Source organism: Rhincodon typus, chromosome 22 (genome assembly GCF_021869965.1).
Source record: "Rhincodon typus isolate 14 chromosome 22, sRhiTyp1.1, whole genome shotgun sequence".
Classification (NCBI taxonomy): domain Eukaryota; kingdom Metazoa; phylum Chordata; class Chondrichthyes; order Orectolobiformes; family Rhincodontidae; genus Rhincodon; species Rhincodon typus.
The window spans coordinates 25,286,912-25,301,310 of NC_063353.1; the positions used below are offsets into that span (position 1 = coordinate 25,286,912).

A 14,399-nucleotide genomic window follows, 5' to 3' on the forward strand; every position below is an offset into this window, starting at 1 on the left:
TACATACCTTGTTGTCTAAGACATAATAACACGTTTTTTACACTTTATTAATGACATCATTAAGATCTCTGATTCTCAAGCTGATCACCTGTATTGTTAAATCAATTTTTGTCATATTTGTGCCATGACTAATAATGATTAAAATTGGTTTCTTTTCAAGCAATTCGCCTTGTTGGTTCTAAATTGGGCAGATTGGTAAATTATTAAACATAATTCGATCTGGATTCTGACATTTTAAAAAAGTGTCCTTCCCAAAGTTGTCATTCAAAAATTAAGTTCCAGAATGGCTGTATGTGACATTGTCCTATTTATCATGGACAGCGTGTTCAAATATTTACGTTTTATGCATCTGTAAGCTGCCCACTGGAGAAGAAATATGTTGTTCACTCTTAGGGGCAAAGTTTACATGTAAATCACAGAAACATTGGAAGACTGCTAGTCCCCATCAAACTGTTTCCCAACAAGAAGTGAACACCTTCACTTGGGAAGGGAAAGGATCAGAAGTGAAAAAAATGGCAATGTTTAAAATGCTTTGAAATTAATTTTTAGAAATTATGTAAATAAGCAATTAACTCTAAACTCCAAGTACTTAGATAGTAAATTTTAAAAATCTTTCATCATCACTGGGTCAAAATTGGTGATTTATTGTTTCTGATATTCATAAATGATGTAAATGAGAATTGGAGGAATGATAAGTTTGCAGATGACACAAAGATTGACTGGGTGATTGACAGTGAGGAGGAAAGTGTTAGGGTACAGGAAGATATAAATGGATTGGGTCAGATGGACAGATCAGTGGCAGATGTAATTTAATTTGAGGTGATGTACTTTGGAAGAAGGAACATGACAGAAGCAAGAATGCTTCCCTTCAATCTAAACTGAAAGGGAAACAGGATGCTAATTTCTTTGCAAGTGGGTTCTTAATTGGTCAAGATGTTACCATGGTGAATGCATCAGGGACAATTAGTTCAAAAGCTTTTGTTTACATTCAAATAAAGCAGGTTGACTCTTTGCTCCTCTGATGCTGCTTGACTCTAATCAATCACGGCATACAATAAGAAATGTAGCCAGAATCCACTTGCCAACCAATCAGCATTCTGTTTCTTATGCAGCGTATATTCTTGTTCCCTTAGAGATTTATGATGTGGAGGCGCCGGTGTTGGACTGGGGTGGACAAGGTCAGAAATGACACGACATTATAAATTCTGTGCCTGATACTACGTCTCTCACTAACACCTAAAGAAGGACTGAGGCTCCAAAAGCTTGTGTTTTCAAATAAACCTGTTGGACTATAACCTGGTGTTATGGGATTTCTGACCTTAGAAATTTAGAATTCTTGTATCTGTCATGTGAATGCAAGGCAAAGAGCTCTGATGAGCAATGAACTCCGTCTATCCAGTGTCACTTAACTCCTAACAATAAATTCAGAAGAAAAGTTTCCTGGATTTTATTCTAAATGTATGCAGTGTGTTGAAATTACTCTTGTGCGCTTTAGATAGCACAACTCCTTAGACAACAATTGTTCCCCTTGTGCTTTTTTCGGTGTGACAGTGTAGTAATGTCAATGGTCCAACAACTAGCTGTAAATAATGTCATTAAAGCTACAGTAAATATTTAATGAAGCAAAGATGTATTCATACCCAACTGAAACAGTGCTGGATTTGACGTAAATAAAGCCTACAAATGCCTTCACCAGGTCCCAGAAGGAAAGCGCAGCAGCAACTCTTTGGAAAGTGATGAAAATTGACCGGTCCCCCAAATAAACATTGCAAAATGGTATTTTCTGAGCCTAGAAGAGATTATTAAAAGTACATGACAGCTAAAACATGTTTATTCATTCATTATACAATTAGGTTACAATAAATTTTCTTTGGATTTTAACTTTTCATCTTTGTCTGCTAGTTATTGTCTTTGACCATGGGCTGAATTTTCCCATTTGGAGTTAATGCTCTGGCCAATGAGATTCACGGTGCCTGGTCCACCATGAGTGACATTTCTCATGCAATCTTCTGCTCTTCACCTCATTAATTGTCATCTGAGCTCCATAGCACCCTCCTTGTGGAATTGCATTGAACATTGATAGCAAGGAAAAGTTTTCTGTAGATGAACTCTACAGGTTAATAATAGTGCACTCTCAAAATCAACATGAGTGAAGTCTGTAATGCCCCACACTTGTAAGGAGCTAGCAATAGTAGATAATCCCACTGCCCAAAGCTGCTTCATTCTCTTTGTCACCATGGATGGATATGAACAGATGCGAACTATAGTAAAAAAGCGTCAAATGTCAGGACAGATGTAATCTTGACAGCCACCAGGGTGGTATTGCCCTCCAATCCTGACATGACAAAAGAGATAATTAGTGCAAACAACATAATGATCATGAATGCTTGAGGCCATAATTTGTATTGTGCATTCTTGGACAATGAATGACCTGCTAATGAGTGCAATTTTGCAGAATTGCAAAATTGTTCCACTGCAGAAGGAGGCCATTAGATTCATCACATCTGCAAAGGCTTTCCAAATGAACATTGTGACTTAGTGCCATTCTGACTTTTCCCTATAACCCTGAATATTGATGCTAATCATGTGTACCTGCTTGTATATATATGGGAGTTTTTGTTTAAAAGGGGTAGAATTTAACTTATAGAGTTAATGATAGAAGTCAGTAATTCATATTTCTTTCTTGCCATTGGTTAAGAAATAATATAATTACAATAAATAGTGATTTTCCTATTCATGATAGAAAGCCTGGTGTGCAATTCTTGTAACCTGAATGAGACAGTTAGGTACAATTGGGCAATTTGGTGATTTCATAAAATGTTCACAATTGTGATGATTCTGGAAATAGTAGGGCTTAATTTCTAGTGTACTACCCCAGGAACTGTGACACCATGTCAAGGCCAAAGTGATGACTTGAGAGAAACCCCATAACCTACAGCCTCCCATTCCTCTTATGCTCTGAATTCCAGATCTTCCGAATTGAATTGTCCTCTTTCATGATCATTACTCCTTTTACATCTTGGTGCAATGAACCCCATCCCAGACTTGAGGTTCCCACTTTCCCAAGGACTCGACAGACTAACTCCCCAGTAAAACCCTGACCATTAATGCCCAAACCCACAGGACAGATTATACCCACTCTAATCAAGTCAGAGCTGCAGCCTGGGCCAGAAACTTTACCAACACAGTTGGCTTCCCCAGGTGCAGGGCACTGTAGACTGTACACAAATTGCATTAACAGCACCATATCATAACATAGCTGACTTCATCAACAGAAAAGGGTTACAATCCATCACTGTACAAGACGTCTATGAGCAGAGGTACCACATCTTAGAAGACTGCAGGTACCCTGGAAGCTGTCATGATGCCTATGTCCTTGAAAATTCTCGCATTCCTGCTTTATTGCAAGGATTGGATGTCTTACAAGGATGGTTACTGGAAAACAAGGGTTTCCTTCTGCAATCATTACTGATAACTCCATTATGCAATCCCCTGACTGAGGCTAAGCATAGATAAAGCGCGACATATTCTTCCACTATGGCCATTGTGGAGCAGAAGATAGGCCTGCTTAAAAGGAAGTTCTGATGTTTTAATCTGTCTGGAAGCACTTTGCGGTACACTTTGCCATGTGCCAAATAATCAATGCTTGTTGTGCCTTGCATAACTGGAGCAGGCATAGAGGGGATGTGTTGAATACTGCCGTGCTGGAAGAGCAGCACCACTCTTCTGAGGAGGGAAAGGAAGACATTTGCAGGATAAATATCAACTTCTGTGTGATAGAATGCAGCAGGAGGGGATGACAAGCTAAACAGGCATTAATTGACATCTGTTTCCAATCGATGTGAATTGGATCCGGTGATCTTTCATTGGTCATAAATTTGTTGTTACTCAAAAGGCAAGCAGCACCATTTATTCTCAGAAGCAAATGCAGTTTTGTTTGTTTTTTCTTTGCTTTTCCCTTTGTTCAATAAAAACTAACATTTTCAATTGCTTGAAGTTTCTCCAACATGTAATACTCCCACATTGAACGTTGACAAAATGTTATGCCACTCTGGGTGTTAAGGACAGAGTAGCACTCCCTTTCACGGGGTGCTAACATGATACAGTGTTACAGATGGGTTACCTGTGCAACTTGATTCTTGTAGGTTCAGTTATAATTCAGTCAATTAGACAGGGGATGATGTAAAATACTAGTACATTTATGGATGTGAACTTCTATTTGCAATCAAGTGGCACCAGAGCCTCCTATATGTCCTCAGAAGCAGTTCTTTATCATTTCACTCCCATTATATGTACTGTGAAGGGCTATTAGTGATTGGCAGTAACTGATCTGGTGCATAGCCATATGGTACTTGTGGTAGAGATGCCAGATGATCCACGCAGTGGCGAGCACTTTTGCCACTGGTTAGCAGACAATAGCATAAGTGTGATATCATAGAAGCGCAGGACATACATAATGAGGAGAGCAGCACAAAATTGCATGAAATAACTCTTGCTGGAACCCTCCATGAAACTCCTAGAAATTAACACTTAGCCGATTTTTGCTAAACTTCATCTGAGCATTTGACTACTGATTTGAGTGCTGTAAACTAGCTTAATATTTATATCATGAATACATATTAAGACATTCAATAGTTGCTGGTGTATCGACATTTAACACTCTGGTCTAGGCCCGAAACGTCAGCCTTCCTTCTCCTCTGATGCTGCTTGGCCTGCTGTGTTCATCCAGCTCTACACCTTGTTATCTCTAACACTCTGGTGGATTTGGTTTCGATTTTATCTCATGGAATTTAATTTTGGGGGAAATCACCCGTGGAATAACTCCAAGTGCCAACAACAACAGAATTTGTAAACAATTAAAATGGAGCACATGTTAAATACTGGCATTGCAATGTTAACAATCTCTATCAGCTTTGTAGTCAGATAGAAGTGAACATTTTGGTGAAACCAACTTGCAAATTATCTAAACTTGAAAGAATCTTTAAGATCAAAATTACAGTATAGTAATGCTGGAATTCTCACCTCTCTGAAAGCTTTCCTGAATTCCCCACCTGGGGCCATGCCCAGCTCGTCAATCAGATAAGCTGAAATTCTCAGAAACAGCATTGACCACAACGTATGTATCAATCCAAACTACAAGGAGCAATAGAAATGCACAACAGTTTGGGTGCAGGGCAAAAAATATATAATTACCTGCAAAAAAAAATTCCAGACTAAAATCAGATTCCAAAAGAAAAAGAGGTAAAAGAAAGACACAGACAATGGGCTGGATTTTGGCTTTGGAGTTGGAAACAAGAGTTAGGATTGCTTCTAGCACCAGAACCCACCACCTCTGGGGAAGAAGTGACTTGAAATTACTCTTCAGAGGCCAGTATCCCATCACCAGACACCCGTTATTTACAAATGCAAAGCCTTTGACAAAAGCACTGCCTCTCACTGAGTCAGGCATACAGGGTCTCAAAATCCCTGATATTCATCCTTTTATGTTAAGCAGGTCTCCTTGATTGGACCAGATTAACAGCTCCAGGGAGAGAACTCGTGTTCTATGAGGTCCAGCTGGCTGACTTCATTACAATCACTACAGACTGGCCTGGGATTGTAACCAAGACACTGACCCAGCTGGCATGAAACAGTTGTTTTATCTGTATGAGAGCAGTGGGTAGGCTCGCTAAACTGGATGGCACATCAGAGGCCTTCCTGCTTCAGAGGAGCACTCAGCTGCTGAACGATGCAACTGCAGTGCACTTCAATGAAAAGGTCCCCTTCTCACCACTTAAATTAAAAATTCACATTAAAAGTACAGAAAGCAGCCAGATTATTACTGCACCCTGATCCAGTCAAAAGGGAGGGATTCTAGGTCTGTCTGGAGGACTGGTCTCCCAGCCTGGCACCAAATGCCATCCTCCAGGCAAGTAAATTGCCCCCAGCACGTCAAGAAAGTGGAAGCTGACCAGAAAGTCCAAGCTGGCCTTCTTTAACTTATCTTTAACAAGGCTGTTAATGCTAGAGCCTGAACCCACATTATCCAAAATGTGTGTATGAAATATTCATGCAGATGAATGTAGTGCAATCCGTTGCCAGTCCATTGCAATTTTTAATGATTGAATGGTTGAAGAATAGTTGAGAGGCAAGAGAAACAAAAAGAAATGTGGTTTAATTGAGATCAGCAACAAAGAAATGGGATAGACTGGCTAGGGAAAAGATGAGCATAAGAATAAAATTGAAGAAAAACAGAAGCAGTAAGGATCAGAAACGAGAAGCAAGGAAAAAATATAGCAAGAAAAGCATAACTACTAAGATACACTGTTGTGACTTACAGATGTTATCACTCAAATCAAAATCATTTCTACATACATGAAAGAGGCATAAAAAACCTTACGTCAGAAATTTTTTAGGGCTTCACTAGAAGTCTGACAAAAGCCTAATTTAACACATAAATACCACAACTACGGGTGCAACCATAGAGCAGGAGCAAATATGAGTAAATTCCCAACCTTCGCTGGAGAAGAGACATATTCAGTTTGAAACTTTATTTGTCTCTCCACAGATGCTGCCAGATCTATTGAACATTTTCAGCACTTTGTTTTCATTTCAGATTTTCAGCATCTGCAGCATTTTACACTTATTTGCAGGTGCTCTGTTTAACTTTCTTATCATTGACTGTATTTAACATCAAAACCTGGAATCTTTACTGGGACTTTCCAACAGGAGTTTGGTGAAATCCCCTGAGAAATTTGATTAATGATTATAAGTAGTCCTTTGTGTCACTCCTCTGGAATTTATGTTTATGTCTTTCTGAACATTAGTTAGGTCGTTGACAGAACTGTGGAGATTTAAGGCCTCTGTCTGCTTAACATCAGGGCGACACAGTGTTCAGTGATTTGCATTGCTGCCTCACAGCTCCAGAGACCTGGGTTTGATCTCACCATTGGGCAACTATTTGTGCGGAGTTTGCACATTCTCCCTGTGTCTGCGAGTGTTTCCTCTGGGTACTCCAGTTTCCTCCCACGGTCCAGAGATGTGTAGATTAGGTAGATTAGCCATGTTAAATTGCCCACACAATCCAGGGATGTGCAGGCTAGGTGGATTAGCCATGGGAAATGCAGGTTTACATGGATCGGGTAGGGGGGGTTGGTCTGGGTGGGATGCTCGTTGGAGGGTCAGTATGGATTTTATGGGTCAAATGGCCTGCTTCCACACTGTAGGGATTCTATGATGATGAGGAATTGTAATGCCAACCTAGTTATCTTCTAACAATAAAAATAAAACTCTCAGCACCAGAGTAAACACACATGTCCTGATTTCTCTCCTTTGAGAGAGTTTGAGATCCAAGGAGCACAGACAGCAGTAGTACTTAAGCATTGCCATCTGCCCTTCATATTCTATAGTCTCAGAGTAATACCGCAATGTTTTCATGCTCAATTTCTAGAACATAGTTGCAAACCTTCCAAGCTGGCTGGTATCTAGGAACGGAAAATAATGCAACATTTCCTGCATTACTGACATGGGCATTGCGCATTTTGAATTCTTGGTATTGTATTATTCCAATTAAAATCACACAATCAGAACTCGCACCCTATGCTGTAATATAAAAGCTTGAGTAAAAAAAAATCAGAAGACCATTGCACCATGACAACTGCAGTGCCTAAAATATCTGCATCCCATTTTAACATTTGTTAAGGAAAAAACATAACCAATAAAAGCAAAGTAAGAACTAATGTAACGTTAATTAACAATTTCGTGAAAATAACTGTACCTGCTTTATTGAATGCAGCATTGTGCGTGTGTCAAACGTCTTGCTTCCATTTAATAATGACTGTTCATCTAATGTTAACAGTTGTTCTCTATATTGGCAAACTTCCAACACCACAGCATCTGGTTGCACTTCTTGGATGATCTAGAAAAAAGAACACTCATCATATCGGCTCAATAAATATTGATATAGTGTGTGTGATGTAAATTCATACTTACAGTCAATCACGGTCTTATCATTCAGCTAGATTATTCTTTATTGAAGTTTGGAAAGAAATTTTGGGCTATACATTTATCACTTTCTTGATAACATTTGATCCCCATTTGTTCATAGATTTTCAGAAGTTTAGATTCTCGCTTGAAAGATTCTTTTGGATACAGCAATGTTGGTTATTTCTGTTTCAGGGCCTGAGAAAAATTCTGTTCAGAACTCTGCCTAAATGTTACTATGTTTAATGACAAAATCACTAATCTAAAGGTGGAACTGTAGTATTTCCTTGTGGCCTGAAGTTGATAAATATGATTTTTGCACATGAGCTCCTCAGATACTTTTGAAAACATACTGAGAAAGTGCTTGATAAGAAGGGGTCACATCTAATGCAAGTGAACACTTACACAATGCCAAACAATTTAATAGCCCATTACTGTTCAGGGTCAGGGCTCAATATCAATCACTGTATTGAAACCATACAAAATAAAATTGTACACCTTAATGATATTTAAGGTTGGCAAGACAATTAAACTTACTTGCCAAAAGGCTCCTGATGCCACAGCAGACTGCCCCCAATGCTCACAAACTGACTTACACACATTTTCAGAAACCCAAACACCTCAAGTACCAATGCCAAGGAAAATTTCATTTAAATTGCAACCCCGAGTCACCAAAATAGGTGGCCACTGTTGGGATTACTTCCAGTCCCTATTGAAGATTGCTGTTGGAGCCAAATGGAGTGGTGAGTTGATCTTATTTCCACAATACCAGGTTAAAAAAGCCTAGTGAAAGGGACAACGATATGGGGGTCACAGTGGTCCAAGTGTAGGGGGGGTGGAGGTTGGTGGAGGTGGTAGGGGGAACACAAGGTGGTCAGGTCTTTGGAGGGATCTCTGATGAGCCCATTGAACCCATAAAGAAGATACCTGCCATTTTCTGCCTGGTATTGTGGCGTACAACTGGTGGGCTTCATATCAGCCATTCTCCCCTTCCAACATCATGAAAAATTGCAACAGGGCATTAAAGGACCATGTGTCCACTTACGAGCCTCAATTGGATGAAGGGCAGGTGGGCTGCCCAACACCATCCCCTCTTGAATAAAATTGCAATGTAGTTGGCTGGGAATGGCACTCATGGCATCATGCAGAATTTTTCAACTCCCGCCTCTACCTCAGCCAGCCCATCTGCCAACCCATCCCAGTGTGAGCATAAATTAATCTCTAAATATTGCAGTTGTTTCTAGGTGTTCCTCAGATCTTTTGGAAATGTAATTTTCTGTACAGTACAGCACATTCAACCAGTAGTGTCAGAAAACTTTTAAGCAGGTCTTTTCAGTCTAAACAAATTGTGTTTGTTGCAATTCACGAGCAGAAGTTACCTTTACATCTTTACTCATGCAGAGAACAGCAGAGTAACAACATTCCTCGAAACTCCCAACCACTTGTCAAAGAACAAAAATAGTGCCATTTGACAAATAACTCACGATGAGATTTTATTTTGTCCAAGATGGTGGGACTGGTGCATGAAGCCACTGCTTCAAAAATGTATAACTAATGAATGAACTCATTTCATACTGATTAATTCAGGAACCATTGCATTTCTATAATATGGTGTTTCTTTTTCTAATAGTGCTGCCATTATGTTTAGAGTGAATATGTTGTTAAAACTAGTTTTACATGTAATGCTTCTCTTATTGTGAAAGAAGAAGGCAGGAAATACTTAACAGAATGTTAGATCACATGAAAAATATGTATTTGTTTCAGTTTATGAGTAGAAGTTGCCTTTGCATCTTCATTGATGCAGAGGAGCAGCAGAGCAAGAACAAACCTGGAAACTCTCAGTCGTTTGTCAAACCATAAAAGCAGTATCAATAAATCATTGTCAATATTAACTCAACAGCGAGAGTTTTTTTTATAACTCTTACAGTGTGGAAACAGGCCATTCAGCCCATCAAGTCGACACCAACCTTCTGAAGAGCATCCCACCCAGACTCACCCCCTACCCTATCACCCTACATTTCCCTAGCCTGCGCATCCCCTGGACATGATGGTCATTTAGCATGGCCAATCCTCCCAATCTGCACATCTTTGGACTGTGGGAGGAAACCAGAGCACCCAGAGGAATCCCACGCAGACAAGGGGAGAATGTGTAAACTCCACACAGACCATTGCCCAAAGGTGGAATCAAACCTGGGTCCCTGGTGCTGTGAGACAGCACTGCTAACCATTGAGCCACCATATAATTTATTCAAGATGCTGTATTATCATAGAAACATAATTCCTAAACAAAATTCTGATTTATTTTGTTTTCGATTAATTTTATTTTAAATTCACTACAGCATTTCTCTGTGTCACGTTTGTTTTACCTGTTGTACATCTTTGATGCTTTGCTTACTGAAGTGAATTGTGCCAACCAGGTAGACTTTGCAACCATCTTCAGTGACAAGCTCACATATATTGCTTTTCAGTTTCAGGTTCTTCTGTCGCTTTTCAATCTTTGCCATTATAGTCGAAGTGATTTCTTCGTAAGCTGACGGTAAATGCATTGTAAATAACTTACAATTTCGAATATACAGCAGACTTATACCATACTTATTCTGTAACACAGGTGCAATAATAAATGAACTTGATTATTTATGAATATTTTATTATGCCTTAAAATGAAAGATCCCCAATAATCAAATTAAAATTCTAACTTGTGAGCGAGTATGATTAAACAAATAATATATCACAGTTTACATTATCACCAATATGTATGTCATGTCTACAGTATGAATATTCTTTGTGACACAGTTATGAAAGAAGCAAAATTTAAGACTGGAGTAGTTCTGAGGTTAGTTAGCACTTCATCTGTACACTGATGATTTCAAAGGGGAACTCAATCAATGCAAGAGGGAGCTATTAGAGGCAAGGTACAAGGCACTACATAATTAATGCTATAAAAGTGGATTAGTCTTGATGAAAAGGATGTCAGACAAATGTTCTATTAATTATTTATAAACATATAGTCTAACAACATGAATCGCTGCATGAACACATCAGGTCACTTGCATACAACATAGTCATAATGAAAATAGATGTATTAACGTATTGGTGCTTTCAGTCTGGCTCTCTCTTTTACGCTCTTTGTTGTACCACCAACTCTCCGTCTCTCTGTCCTTTCCATTCAGCCTGAAAGAATTGCTTGCCACATATTTTTCAAAATAATGATTGGTTCTTTAATTTTTCAATGATTTCAGTTAAAGTTAACAATGATTTAAAGTAAGTATTTTAAGTGATTCCCAGAAATGTCGCAAAAAGGGATAAATAACACTGAAGGTCGAGCTCACAGGTAATTCATTCAAAATGTGAATTTTCAAAGTGCAAAGTGGCAAAATTAGTTATGAATTACAGGGACTTGCTCGTGAGTGTATTTAACTAAATGCTCCACCATTCTCCAAAGAGTTTAAGTTGCACTATTTACGGATTCTGTTTTGTTCTGTTATAACAAAGAAAATGTAACTTTAAATTTACTTTGGCTTGTGGAATTCGAACAGGGATTATATTAAAGCAAAAGTATAAATTAAATGAAGACTATCTTTCTTTTCTACTTGACCCACACTAAATCTTCTCCTAAATTTCTCTTCTGTAAGGAGAAACCTCCACCCTATACAATATATCCACGTAACTGAAGTTGCTCATTCCGAAAACCAATCCCATGAATCTTTCCTGCACCCTTTGTCCAACTTCACATCCTTTCCAAAATGTAATGCCCAGAATGAACACAATTGTCTTATTGAAAACAAATCACTGTTCTACAACAAATTCTATTCATAATGGGCAATTTCCTGTTTTGCCTTTTAACCGCTTTGTCAATCTATTCTTGGTCACCCTACTTTTTCAATTCCTTTAGATTTCTGCCTTTTATTTGCATTGTCACTTTCATTCCTCCTATCAGAATTCATAACATCAAATTTCACCACATTAGTTTTCATCTGCCATGTCCTCCCAGTCCATCAGCTTGTCCATATCTGTTTGAATTCTATCGTGATCCTCTTTACACTTCACAATTCCAAGATTTGTGTCATCTGCAAGTTTTGAAATTGTGCCCTGTACACCCAACTGCTGGTCATAAATGCGTTACAAGAAAAGAAGTGATATTAATACCAGTCGCTGGTACACTTGTATAGAACTCACATACATTTGACCAATCAAATTTCAGCATCTTTCCAGCAAGTACCTGTAAAAGAAGATACATTTATATTAATAGCAAATAACTATTCCCATATATCAATCATTAATGGCTCCAAAATTCATTTAACTAATCAGTCAATACTACTAACAGTCCTGAGACTCATTATTTAAGTTCCATGATATTGCCAGAAGGGCAAAATGCAATGTCACAGCCAGGGGAACTAGGCATCTGGAATGGGAATGAACAAGGTAAGCAATTGTATATATCTTTAATTGATCAAACTGGAAAATTCTTAAATGAGCATCATAGGATCTGAACAAGGAAATATAAGATAGAAAGGTGAATTCACTATCAAACCAGGACAGAAACCGAAATTACAAATGGAAAGGTTAAGACTGGATTAAGAAAGACAGAAGATAGAAAGTGAAATAAAAATATTGGGATTTTTAAAATCTCTAAACAATGATTAAATGTGCTGAAGGAATGAAAGCTTAAAAGTTCATTTTCGAGGCCAGAGAAGTCGACTGTTAGTAATTAACACTTACAATATTGTTAAAGGATGTTTAGAATTGAAATGACTGAATGTGTTTTAGAAGGATTGCTTCATATCTATTGTGCCAGCACAAGACGTTTATGCTGCTCAATACATTTCAATAGGGAGCCAGAAAATAGTATTTTCACAAAGGACAGAGCAGTTCATCTCCTACTGAAACTTTATTTTCGCATTGAGCTGGAAGGTGATGTCATTTTTGAACTTAAATATCAACAAGGGCTATTATCTCACTGGTATTTTGAAAGTAATTTGCTTTCACTTCTGCCCTTAAACAGAAAACTTTAGGACACTTTAAAAGACTTTCTAAAAGAGACAATCATTTCAAGTTTAAGTGACCTGTTAATGAGAAGGTAAGTTTTCAATGTAGAGATTGATCATTGGACTTTGTCCTTAAAAGGAAAATGACCATTACAATGCCCAGCAATGTGTAAGCATTCACGTGCTTTATGCGGATACAGTTGACTTCTGCATTCAACCATTGTCAAAATGTGATTTGTGGATCATCTGGAAATTGTGTTTTGAGTACTATAATGATTTAAAGTCCAAGGATCTTTTCAAACTTTGGAGGAAAACTGAACAGTTGCCAGACTTCTCTGATGGAAACTCCATTGAGCATTGAAAAATTACTGCAGATGGACTGGACATCCAATTAGAAAACTTCAAACAATATATTATATTGAACTCTGTAGTTTTTGTCTATTCAACTGTATAGCAATTGCATTATGAGTGGTCTCAACTCCACTAATGGATATAATGCCGTGAGAGTTATTTAAATGGCAATGAGAGGATTCTTTATTTGATTGAAAGTTTTATGAGCAGTTAATAGAATTAAATATATTGAAGAGACATTTGAATAGCTTTTTGTATGTTTTCACAGATTAATGAGCATGTGAGAAAAGATTACATTTTCAAGAGGGTTTCATTCCGTACGTGTTTTGATTGAAAATTGTATGAGTTTTTAAGATGGATGATTTTTCAAGAAAAGTTTGAATGGTTGATCATTTATTTTAAATTTCTCAACATTTCAAAGGCTTTCCAATGTTATTATATGGCTCATGAGTTATGTACTTATTCAATACCAGATGTGTGGGCACGGAGGATACACGATGGTTTGGAGGGGGCATGGGAGAAATTAAGGATATGCCAGTGTCTTAGAGAGTTATCAGGGATATGAAAGGGGCTTGGAGTTTGCACAGAGGTTGGGTGAATGGAAAAGGGGGTGAGGTGCAAGAATTAGAAGGCCTATAAACTAGTGAGATAATTAACCTGCTGGCCTCAGAACATGCCCCGTTCTTTCCCTGCATTGGATTGCATTCAGAGGCAACATCCATGATTCTAGCCTGTCCCAAATCTGGAAGATGAAAATTCTGGGACAATTGGCTGACTATCATAAGTTGGGAGTGCAATATCAGGAACTGACCCAACTCATGCTTCCAAACTTGACGACAAGGAGGGAATCCTTTAATTGTATGAGAGACGTGATTTACACCAAGAATAGTGGCATAATCACGCAGGAAGATCTGCAAAGCCTATCCCAACATTGGACGCAATGTTGTATCTCTTATGTATATGCCTGGCACTGAGGAAATATTCTCACGAGATAGCAGCAAGTTGTCAATTAAATGGGATTATAGCTCGTTAACAGCTTCATGAATTCGGATAGACTTTGAAGCATAATGTTGGGACAACTGAGATCTGTTGCCTGCAATG

At 38.3% G+C, this 14,399-nt stretch overlaps 1 protein-coding gene across 5 annotated transcripts in view; it reads right to left on the reverse strand.

Moving 5' to 3' along the window:
• LOC109912713 (traB domain-containing protein-like) overlaps positions 1–14,399 on the reverse strand; it is a 32,574-nt gene that overhangs the window by 11,156 nt on the left and 7,019 nt on the right. For 2 of the 5 annotated variants that reach the window (XM_048610495.1, XM_048610494.1), the window contains exons 2-6: positions 12,143–12,181; positions 10,329–10,492; positions 7,757–7,897; positions 5,023–5,133; positions 1,641–1,789 (exon numbers count right to left, since the gene is read on the reverse strand). In XM_048610495.1, coding sequence (XP_048466452.1) covers positions 1,641–1,789; positions 5,023–5,133; positions 7,757–7,897; positions 10,329–10,466 — 539 coding nt within the window. In that variant the 5' untranslated portion in view covers positions 10,467–10,492; positions 12,143–12,181. Of the gene's footprint in view, positions 1–1,640; positions 1,790–5,022; positions 5,134–7,756; positions 7,898–10,328; positions 10,493–12,138; positions 12,182–14,399 lie in introns of all 5 variants that reach the window. The other 3 variants (XM_048610493.1, XM_020512151.2, XM_048610496.1) reach the window with 2 other exon arrangements.